At 43.3% G+C, this 11,632-nt stretch overlaps 2 protein-coding genes across 3 annotated transcripts; both read left to right on the forward strand.

The window, feature by feature from the left end:
- The first annotated feature begins 654 nt into the window (after positions 1 to 654).
- LOC148389640 (uncharacterized) lies at positions 655 to 6,404 on the forward strand. The gene is made up of 3 exons (XM_088391135.1): positions 655 to 916; positions 3,718 to 3,858; positions 5,787 to 6,404. The coding sequence occupies exons 1-3, from the start codon at positions 853 to 855 to the stop codon at positions 5,972 to 5,974; spliced, it is 393 nt and encodes a 130-aa protein (XP_088247261.1). The 5' UTR covers positions 655 to 852; the 3' UTR covers positions 5,975 to 6,404.
- Positions 6,405 to 6,969: 565 nt separating this feature from the next.
- On the forward strand, positions 6,970 to 11,579 carry rab14l (RAB14, member RAS oncogene family, like). Of its 2 annotated transcripts, none has more exons than XM_088391133.1 (8): positions 6,970 to 7,126; positions 8,655 to 8,713; positions 8,786 to 8,839; positions 9,280 to 9,457; positions 9,525 to 9,591; positions 9,741 to 9,828; positions 9,942 to 9,972; positions 10,038 to 11,579. In XM_088391133.1, the coding sequence occupies exons 2-8, from the start codon at positions 8,662 to 8,664 to the stop codon at positions 10,213 to 10,215; spliced, it is 648 nt and encodes a 215-aa protein (XP_088247259.1). In that variant the 5' UTR covers positions 6,970 to 7,126; positions 8,655 to 8,661; the 3' UTR covers positions 10,216 to 11,579. The 2 variants fall into 2 exon arrangements, with proteins under 2 accessions (XP_088247259.1, XP_088247260.1); XM_088391134.1 differs by lacking the exon at positions 6,970 to 7,126 and adding an exon at positions 7,603 to 7,760.
- The last annotated feature ends 53 nt before the right edge of the window (positions 11,580 to 11,632 follow it).

Consider the following 11,632-nt stretch of genomic DNA (forward strand, 5'->3'; position numbering starts at 1 on the left):
AGACTTTTAACACACATTGGGGGCTATTGTTAGAAGCGATGGATTATCAATCAGGAATTAATCCTGATGGATGTGTGTTTGCTTCACACACTTTTCATCTTCTTAATGAGAGGATTTATTTGTTGTTATGCTATAGCAAATGGATGGGGGGGCAAAACCTCACTCCCGTTTGAACTATTTAGTTCACTCACATTTTCTCCGAGCAGTTATGATCTTCTTTGAAGCGTATATAATAATCCCCAAGTCCTTGCTCTGTATCAAATATAAATCAAAAGAAGAGCTAGTGGGGCACTGCCCTAAATGGCACTGTTCAGTTACGGAGGGGGCGGGGCTATGAGCATGCACGAGAATGTGCTTGTGGCACCCCATTGAAAAATTTCTGGTTACGCCCCTGGAAACCGATTCCGATATTTGGCATATTAAAAAAATGGCTAACCGATTACTTGGCTTTGAATGTCTTTGTCTTATGGACTCGCCACTAACTGACATTCCAGTAGTTGTTTAATCAAGAATTTAAGTTTCATTTTGGTTTTAATTCATATTATTTTGTGGCAAAGGGTCACACACTCTTACTTCCCTTTCTTCTATTTAGTTGACTGGCATATTTTCCTCCTCCTCCTCCTCCTCCTCTCTTTTGCCTGAGTGGCTGCTGAGCTGACTGACTGCCCGCATGGCTGCCTCCCTCCCTCATCGGACTGGCTGGCTGGCAGTTGGTTCACGCGCCGTGAGCGAGCCACTCGGGCTGCTTCCCTCCCCACCCCGAAAGGTGGCACCGCTGCGAGAATTTCCCCCGCTCCAGAAGCAGCAGCAGTATCGGGACCCCGACCCCCACGTCCATCCTGTGCTGCATCCATGACTTTACACACCTGCTTGGTGTACGGGCTTGGATTTATATTGGCGTTCTGCTTGACACAAGGTCAGTCCCTGATCCAATTTCTTGCTTTTTTTTTTTAAATGCAATTAAAGTGCTGCACATTCAACTTGCAATTACATAATTGTGATAAAAGTGGAATATTTCTGATCCACTGCAGAACAATTAAGACCACCACAAGCCACATTTCCAATAACTATGACTTGGCTCCACATGTAATTGCTTCAAATCCACGCCAAATATCCATAGTCGGCGACTTAAATTTCCCAACAGAGTCGTAACAATTGACGAGAGCTTTGCCGTAACCTTGGGAGGGGGTTGCGACGTGGAAATTAAGGGGCTGAGACGACAGAGCGCTTTAGTGTCTCCAGAGTACATGGTCACCTTTGATCTCAAACTCCCTAATGAAGCCCTCGGACGCCTCGTTTACCAATAAGGCAAAGACCATTAATGGCACTAATGAGATGAGGAAACAAAATGAAGCCTACGATGACCATGGAGCGCTGCCCTCGTTGACTGCAAGAGGATTTAGATGCATAAACTAAATTATATTTACATGACAGAATGTAATCCAAAATATTAAATTGTTTTTTTGTTTTGCTTTAAGAGTGATACAGGATTAGTTTTTTCTTTCTTGTTGGGATTCAAAACAACAAATATCAACAGGGGAGCTTAATACAAAAGCACAATTTCAAATGCGTTAGAAGAGCATTTGTTGATTTCTATCAGGCGTTAACAACATTTTAAAAAATGCCTTGTGGATTGCTGTTACATGCACACAAATTAATGATAAATAATTACATTAGATTTGTAAATTTGTAATGTATTAGGGCGTTTGAGGTCAGTGGCCTACAAGCTGTTCTGAGTTTTTTTTTTTTTATATTTCTTGTCATGAAGCTAACACTAGTATGAATTTTTTTTTCCAATGTAAATACAGTTTAAATATTTTTCCCTCATTAGGTATATAATAGCATTACTTTGGGTGTGTCAAACAAGTAGCAGACAGTGAATCCGAATTTAGTACCATTAAATTGAGACATCTTTATAATGAATCAATGTTTGCTTGGAGACACCCCGGTGTGCAGTCATAATAAATTGGATTGTACCAACGGGATGCCGAGGCGGGAGGGTCGAATGTCTCTCTCATTATGTTGACAAATGCTCATAACTGGGCAGCTCCTCAATGTTTCATGAGGCCAGCCGGCGTGCAGCATTGCATGCTAACGAACAGTTAAATCAGCTTCTTTTGCCGCTTGTAAATTGCCATCATTTACATCCCGCAGAACAAACGCCGCAGTTCTTCCCTCTACTCTAATGGAATACTTGGAACGTCCCCGAGGTGGTACAAATGTGGAAATGGACACAGAATGGACTGGCTCCATCTGAAAATTGAGTTAAAAGACTTGTTGGATCAACTTTTTAAGACTGGCTACTCTTGTGGTCCTGTTGCCCACGGGCTCCATGTTGGTGACCCCTGTATCACCAATTTGTGGGGGGAAATGACACATCGGCACGCACTTCCGGTCCCCGGCGAAGCTTTACATCGATTCCAGCAGATTTCCAAAAGTGATTTTTGTAAGAGCATTTGCGACGGGATTAGTTTGCTCCTGAAAGCTCCATCCCGGCTTTGGGTTTGGCTATTTAGCGGCGGCCGGGCAAGTGAGAGGCTCGTGTCCTCCGTGGACCGCCGCAGATAAAGAGGGCGGATTGGTTTCAGCTCCAAAGCTGATCTTCCATCTTGTGTGTGTGGGATTTGGCGGGTCAGTCGCAGGTGTGTGCGATGGCTTTGAATTCACAGACAATCCCCGCTTAACCCCCGAGGATGGATTGGGTTCGCTCCTTTTTCTTGAAAGTCCTGGGCAGATCATAAAAAGAACCTGGCTCATTCCTGAAAGAAGTCATTGCTAGAGGTCTCAGTGCGCTCCACTTGCGGCTGTTTGAGCAAATCATTTGAATCATCACTTGAAAAGGAAGCGTCAACCCCCACCCCTCCCTCCCTGGAGTCATTTTCTCTTCCGTCGCCTCCAAACGTATGCAGGCTGCTAAGCTTTGAAATGGTGAAGCGCTACTGAGGCTGAGTCAGTCACTGAGGCCAAAAGCTGGAGAGGAGAAGATCACCAGTGTGTCTTGTTTACGCTTGTCGCTCAAGATGAGGAGGGAAATAGAAAAGCAACCCCTCAAGATGAATCCTGATGGCATTTTAGATTAACTTCTCGTCAAGTACTGAGCACAATACTGTCATCAGTTCAAGTGGATTTCTTTGACTGTCTTCCTAAGGCGAAAGCCTTTAAAGAAAAATAAATCACATTTAAAGTCAGGAACTAAGAGTAAAAAAGTAGGCCGCATCTTTAATTGCTTATCACGTTATAAGAACCATACTTAGCTCTTTGTATAAATTGCTATGAAATTAGTTTTATAAACTGAGTGAAACTCAAATCATATCAAATTAATCCATCATTATCTTTTTAAATTTCTAATTGTCTCAAAGCTCGGCATTTCAGTTTCGACACAAGAATCGACATAATTAATCGATTAGGTAAAATCGTTAGCCACAGTCGTACTATACACATAAACTGTCTATATACACAAATTGAAACATCACGTAAGATATATTTCATTACTTCGTGCGAATAGACATAACACTACCAATGACATATACTGGCCACAAAGGTATTATGTGTTAATCTTCCTTATTATGGTCCGGCCGTATCGTTAAGCTTTCGACCGCAGTAATAAAAGCAGCACTTCTATTACGTTTATTTATGATGATTGTATTTAGCGTTCTTTCCATAGGCGCAAAATAGAAGATCATTACCTTGTCAAGATGTCTTTTGTTTCCCCCGCAGTGGCGGGTCTGCAGTGCTATGGCTGCAACATCATCCAGGGTCAGAGGTACGTGGACGTGGGCTGCTCCAACCCAGAGGTGCTCACCTGCACCCACTCGCACAAGGGCTTCAAGCACCGATTCTGCATCAAGACGGAGAGCAGTGAGTAGATCACACCTTTCACGGAAAAGGATGAAAAAAGAATTTCAGAGCAGCTTTCAGGCTTTTTTTTTTATTACTTTCATCTGATCCCTTCAGGACCTTCATTCGCAATTCTTTATTTGCACCTGCAACCTATACTGGCCCAGACATCTTGAAAATATCAAACCCTGAAGCTGTGGTAGTAATGAATATGAAAGGGTTGGTGTTCCCATGTGGATTAAGCTGGAAGTCAGATGAAAAGTGAACCAGTGGCATTTTTTTTAAAGATGAATTGAATCCAACACATCGGGCAGTATGGTGAATTTTATTTGATTTTTTTTACAAACCCCAGAAATTGTTCAAAAATGCTTATAGAGTCATTGTGTGCTCTTTACAGAGGAAAAAAGATCCCTGAAAATTTGGAAAACATCCAAAAGTCAGGTGTCAGGGGGGCAGTGCCCCATTGCCCCCCCTTATTTAGCTCCGCCAATGGGCTTGACAATTTTTTTTTTTCCTAATGATTTAAGAACAAGACAAAGATAATTGCATTTAACACAAGACCAAGATAATTGCATTTAACATTAAAACTACCATATTAAAAATAAAAAAGAAATAATAAAAAAAGAGCAGCAGTCTTTTTCTGCAACCAAGATAGTGTGGCAAAGTTAGATATTTATTTAGGGAATATGTATAGGCCAGCAGATGATTAAATGCTGATGAATGCACTGTGGCGTGCCAGAGGACATTGGCTTAATCATTTCTAATCGTACTTCAATGCAAATGTTCTCGGGGCCGCCTTTGTGAATATTCACTTAGCTGCTTACGTAACGCCGCCGCCGTTTTAGTCGCCTTGCCGAGTCCGTGAGAAGCCGGCTGTTCGTGGTGCCACGTGAAGTCAAATGGAGGATGCGCTGGACGTCCTCAACAGGGCGACCGTGATGGTCAGCTGCGCGTACACACACATCCAGATGTTCCCTCGCTTGACATCCGGAAGCCCAAAGGGCTGATGAGGCACCTTTTTTGCGTCTCCTCTAAGAGAGTGCAAGCTAAGACCAAGACTGACAACATCACAAGGCTTGACAAACTCTCTGTCAAAACAGTCAATCAATCTGACCTCTACCAAGGCAAGCAATCCCCCATGTTGTCCCTATTCACAAATTAGCCAGATTTTTTGTGCTCTATTCTAAATGGTCTAAAAAAAATCATAATTTAAATTCATGTCATGGAAATAAGAGCTAAGTTTAGCCTGGGTTGCTAGTGGATTCTACGGAGAGTCTTATCCACATGTACACACTGAAATCAAGTGCATTGTTTCAAAAACCAATCCATCATTTATTTGAAAGGCTAATATTGAAAAAAAACACCTATAGTTAAAACTCTTAATTTATGCAACTTTAATAACTGTATACTTTGCTATTTCATTTAACGCTGATAACCTTTGGATAAATTCAGTTTCTCGATATATTTAAAGAAACTGCTGATAGGAAGCTGCACACACACAAACAAACCTGAGGTGATGAAACCATAACCTCTTGAGAAGAGGTCAGAAAGCAAATAAAGGGAAAGGGGGGGAAAAATGCATTTTGACATTCCGCCTATGTGACGCTTACAATGGGACTGGACTCTCAATTATAAAGATTTCAAGTCCCTTGTGCTGAGCTCCTTGTGTCCGGTAGACGTCAGGTTAGATTTGGAAATTTTCCAAATCCTAATCATGACATAGATTTTGACTTAATAAATGACTTACCCCAAATACACAGTCTGTATACAATCATAATGCATTACATAATGTATAATTATATAGTCTGACCACAGATCAATAACACATTATTAGCTGTACTAGCTGTTTTCAACTCATGTGTAAAATGTGCTAATTACAGACTTGCACTATTTGCTGCTTAGTACTTCTATTTTCCTCGGCGACTGACTTGTCTTCTCCATCCATGCAGCGGCACTGGGCATCGTCCTGACCAGCGGCTGTGCCACGTCCAGACATTGCCAACAACAGGAGCTGCCAGGCGTGCGCATCCACTGCTGCGACTCGGACCTGTGCAACAGCGCCCCCTCGCGCAACCGACTACACTACGCATGCGTACTAGCAGGCCTGCTGCTGATGATGATTATGAGGTTGCAATGAAGTTCAAGTTGATTTGCTGTGACGGAAAGTTCCAGCTTGTTTTTTTTTTTTTTTTGGTAGGATTTCCAGTTTCATGACAGCTTCTCTCAACATTCATATCAAAACATTTTGCCATGAAAGTTACTCAAGCTTTCATTAATACAATGGAAGCACACTCATTTTATAAAGGCTAACACTCATCCTATGACATCATGTGTGTTTTTCATTGCTAAGAAACTTCATATCTTTATTAAGATAAAATGTATCATGTGTTTTTCTTTCAAGAAAACGTTTTGTCAATTATAATATAAATATATATTTTTTTAGTTTTGTTTTTTGTTTTTTCGGCTAAGGTTGTGAGAGCATACTTACTGCATGCGGTTTACAAGATTGTAAGAGTCAATGCATGTCAAGTGGTCCATTACTGTATGAATAAAATGATTCATATTTTTCACAAAAAAACGATTCAAGTGTATCTTATGTTGCATGGATGGATGGATGATCATCTTAAAGACAGACAGTAATTTTTCTCAAATGATCAGACCTAATAAATACATCCTAAATAATCAGTCTAGACAGCATACTTTCAGGGATGTGCGAACCTTTGAGGGCCACTGTCCTGCAGGTTTTAGATGTTTCCATCCTCCAAAACACCTGATTCAAATAATCATGGATCAGATTTCTTCTGAACTGTCAGATGTGCTGATTATTTAAATCGGGTGTGTTTGAGGATGGAAACACCTCAAACATGAAGGATAGTGGCTTTTGGGGAGTGCACTTGAACATCCCTGGTGTACTTAAATAATTGCTGAAGTTTCTGTGGCCTCTGCGTGAACACACCTTGCACAAACTAGTTAGTTAAATCAACAAAAGATCGAGAGGTAAATCGGCAGACCGATCGGCCCGATCTGCAGACAGATCAATAGATAAAGGGAGAGATAGAGGATAGACATATAGAGTACCTGTCCAGGTGAGGTCTGATGTTGACGGAGCATAAAGTGTCACCCGGTCCAGTGATGCTCTTTGTCCCTCCAGTCCATTGTACACAGCGGAGGAAACCCTGTGCCGACGCGAGCCGCCATCTTGGATAGGCAGATCATACTTGAGTCAATATAACTCCCAAAACAACCCCTCCGAATCGCTCCAATTTCCCGTCTCGAGGCGTCAACTCTGGTGAGTACAAACCAAGGGGGATGTCGTTTTACGTATGCCCTGAACAAAGGTGGAGAACACCCGGTGGGCGCAAAGAAAACATTGTGACGATTGCGGGCCGGAATGGAGATGCTAACAAAGCTAGCACAAGGGGGAGCTGGTGCAAGCTTGATGACTTCATACTAACGCTCTAATAAGATTATTGATTATCTATTAGTTTGATTACTTAGCTATTACCAGCCCCAGTGTGCATGTTGTCACTGTCACTACTTTTACCTCATCCTATAATCCAACCCTTACGTGCTAAAGTTAGCAACCTAGCATGCTAAAGAAGTGCAGTCAGGTGTGGGAGGGATTTAAAAACATAAATCTGCCAAAGACATTTCGTCAATGTCATGAAATTATCTTCCTTTCGGGTTTATACGCGCATCGGCAAACGAGCTGCAACGTCGGCGATGCTTTGTCACAATTCCGCCTTGGTGATGTCACATAGAAGCTATCGTGCTAACGCCAACTTGGCTGTCAAGACTGCTAAACGAAACATGATTTGTGGGGCCGTGGATGGAGGAAAAGGCACTAAAACAAGTCCGCGGAATTACTGGACGTCTCGGCATCTACTGAACCATCGATTCCGGTTGGTTCGAAATACTTAAAGGTAATGGCGGTCCTAAGTCCAAAGTGTGTAATGTTTACGTAAACATAAGGAAACTCCCATCGGATTTAATCCTGCAAACACAGATGCTGTGCATTTGTCACGATTCCTAAACGCGTATGTAAAAGGTTGTCCTCGTTTTACGACGCAATTCCGTTGACTAGCGGTGACGATTTTGTACGTACGATGGAACACGGAGGATTTCAGAAGTTTCTTTCATTGTTTTTGTTTGTACTTACTCCCATTTAAATTAAAATCAGAAGCTGTAAGTGGTGACAGGTGTCTATTCACGAGTTTGAATGTGATTGGTTCATTTTGAACACAGCCACATCCCCCCCAATAAGAGGGTGTCAACACTTTTGCAATCACATTATAGTTCCTAACTGCATCTACTGAGATCATTGCAAACCCATGACTCCGTGCGCCGTGGAATTCTGCTGACTCCAAATGAGTCACTACGGACTTTCGGGATGTATGCGGGTCGCAATTTCCGTCAGTCGTGCTCGTCTTCCTCTTGCCACAATGCTGTTGAGATGAGGAAAGGCACTGATGGTGTGTCTCTGGTGTCAAAGAAGAAGTGCTGAGCCAGGTCATTTGGTCACATGCTAACGCGCCCTTTTTCTCTCAAACGACACCAGAGGGTTTCGCAAGCAAATTTCATTTTGTTTTCTTTCCCGTCTAATAGCCGGAGCGGCAAACGCACTCACACAAAGGCTCGAGATGTCACATGAGGGTCATGTGATGGCAAGCAGCTGAGGAATTGTTCTGGGGTTTTGTCCTCCTTAAAATGAAATTAGCGGAGCCTATCAAAGCTGAACACAATGCGTGATTACTTTGTCATAACTGATTTGGCCAAATATATTCCAACTCCCTCCGTTTGTTCCCTTTTTTTTTCAGAGCCAAAATGGCCACCGCACCGTACAACTACTCCTACATTTTCAAATACATCATTATTGGTGAGTATGGTGATGAGCGTTTGCTAGCCAGCATATTGGCAATTTGATAACATCATTTCTCACTCTGTTTAGGCGACATGGGGGTCGGCAAGTCATGTTTGCTTCACCAGTTCACAGAAAAGAAATGTAAGTACTTGTCGACGCTTTTTCATCAGCGCCGTTTGAGCGTTTTTTTTTTTTTAAATGAATCCTTCCAAGACGGCGGCGGAAGCGCACGCTCAGCACCGAGAGCCTCTTCTGTGTCTCAGCTGCCGCCTCCCGTAGCCATTCATTCGGCGCCGCGTTCAATGGGCACCATTTAGACGCCGGATGCCGCGCTCGAGTGAAAAGCGGCGAAAAGGCAATTTGAGGCTTTCGCTTGCTTTGCTTCAATACGTCACGCACCAGCTGCTGGCTGGTTTAACGATGACGTGGTTAGAGATGAAGAATTAATTGCATTCAAATCCAAATTGCAAAACGCTACGTGTTGACATATAATTGTTTCTATGAATCATGAAAGAGGTTAGCATGGTGTCGTAGTAGCTAGCACCAGAAAAAAAAAAAACCTCATCTCTCCCTCCACGCAGTCATGGCAGACTGCCCCCACACGATCGGCGTGGAGTTCGGCACGAGGATAATCGAGGTGAGCGGCCAGAAAATCAAGCTGCAGATCTGGGACACGGCCGGACAAGAGCGCTTCCGGGCCGTGACCCGCTCGTACTACCGCGGCGCGGCGGGAGCGCTGATGGTCTACGACATCACCAGGTACGCCTGTCATTGAAGGCATGCGGTTGCGCAATGCCGCCTATTTTAACTGCTGGTTTCCACACAGGAGAAGCACGTACAACCACCTCAGCAGTTGGTTGACTGACGCCAGAAACCTCACCAATCCCAATACGGTACATCCAGATATTTCTATTCATCTTAACTATCACAAACAATCGGAAGACGCTCTGACTGATCTTGTTTTAAGAGTAGACCCAACATGTTTTGCGTTAACAATTTTGTTTCCGACATGCAAAGTTCACAATTACACATCCATCTACAGGTGATCATCCTCATAGGAAACAAAGCAGACCTGGAGGCCCAGAGAGACGTCACGTACGAGGAAGCAAAACAGTTTGCCGAGGAGAACGGTGAGTCGGAGTGGCACGAGAAAAAGAAGGCAAAGAAAATCACTTCAAGGGGGAAAGATGATTTTTGTATGATCGACAGAATGAATTCAACTTTTTTTTTAATCTTCATATAGGTCTGCTCTTCCTGGAAGCCAGTGCAAAAACGTAAGTATGCAACCTCAACTCGCCTGACACCCGCCCACCCCATTTCTGACGCCAGTTCCTCTCAGGGGCGAAAACGTGGAGGACGCCTTCCTGGAGGCGGCCAAGAAAATCTACCAGAACATCCAAGACGGCAGCCTGGACCTGAACGCCGCTGAGTCGGGCGTCCAGCATAAGCCGTCGGCCCCCCAGGGCGGACGGCTAACCAGCGAACCACAGCCCCAGAGGGAAGGCTGCGGATGCTAATGACCAAGCAACCCCCCCTCAACCCCCACCCCTCCTCTCCCAGCAAAGCCTACCATGCCCGAGTGAAGGGACACAGCGACCCCCTTCCTCCTCCTCCTGTCTCACCCCCAAGATGTTTTTTTTTTTGGCTTCTATCATCTCGCCACATTCATTTCACTATTGTCATCACTTTTTTTTTTGTTAATGTTTGCTTTAATTGCTCCAAATGACAACTTCTCTATGAATTACACCTTAAACTCTCCCCCCCCCCCTTCCTGTTCAGCTGGGCAAGATTTGGCGGTTCGGGACAATGAAGGCACGGATGCCATTTTAGGCATCTCTTCAAAAGAACGAATGGAATATTGCTTTTCCATTTTTGAGATAGCACTTGTTCTCATTTGAGTCACAAGTGAGCTGAGCCTATCCCGGCGTACACCCCGGACTGGTCGCCGGTCAATCACGGCACATAGACGTCAATTCACATAGTCTTCAATGAAGCTAAAGCGTTTTGGGAATGAAAGGGGAAGCCGGACTACCTGAAGAAAGCCTACACAAGCACGGGAAAGATCACGCACGCTCCGCACATGAAGGCCGGAGCACAGATTGAAACTCAGAACAATGAGGCAGATCCATGCCCATGTAGATAAATGTCAATTAAAATAAACCTTAAAAGTCTAATGGTTGCATCCTCATATCACATTTTGTTTTGTTGCCTTACTAGTCTTAATCTTTCCCAAATTTGGCTTTTAGTGTCAAAAGCAGAATGGCCTTGTCTGGTCCTCTAAATGGCCCACTTGTATAATACACGCAGCAGCATGCCCCGCCTACACCCCCATAATCAGCCCCCCCCCCCTTTTTTGTTTTTGTTTTGTTTGTGTACTATAGTGACTCCTGATTGGACGGCTGTGTATATAAATCTATCGCTTAACTGTGTGGTGATGGCCCTGACTAGGTGGGATTGGGACATTGTACAGTTTGATGTGTTTGTAGCAGGCTGCCTGTACGTCAACGCCCGGGAAGAGGGGAGTTCTGTAACATAGTTTCTATTAATAATAATAAATGTATGTAAAGCAGAAACATCCACTTAATCCCACCTTCCATCTGCACACTACTGAACTTTGCCAGATTTATCATGTGCAAATTTTTTTTATTTATTTTGACGATGGCTCTTCATTTCCCCATTTCCACTTTCTGCTTTTGTCTGTCCCATGACTTAAGTAAAAACATAAACAACGTACATATGTATAAATTTTTAAAAGGAGCCGTGCTAACATTTAAAAGCGTTCTTTTTGCGTGTATATGATTTAAAAAAATGTTGACATTTGATTTTAATGATAAAAAGACTTCTAGACAGAGAGAAAAAAATAAATTATACATAACCTGTGCTTGTCTCGTCTGGTGTTTTCAGTTGCTTGTCACAACGTACTCAACACTGAAA

Source organism: Syngnathus floridae, chromosome 12 (genome assembly GCF_059516105.1).
Source record: "Syngnathus floridae isolate MCC-2025c chromosome 12, RoL_Sflo_1.0, whole genome shotgun sequence".
Taxonomy (NCBI): domain Eukaryota; kingdom Metazoa; phylum Chordata; class Actinopteri; order Syngnathiformes; family Syngnathidae; genus Syngnathus; species Syngnathus floridae.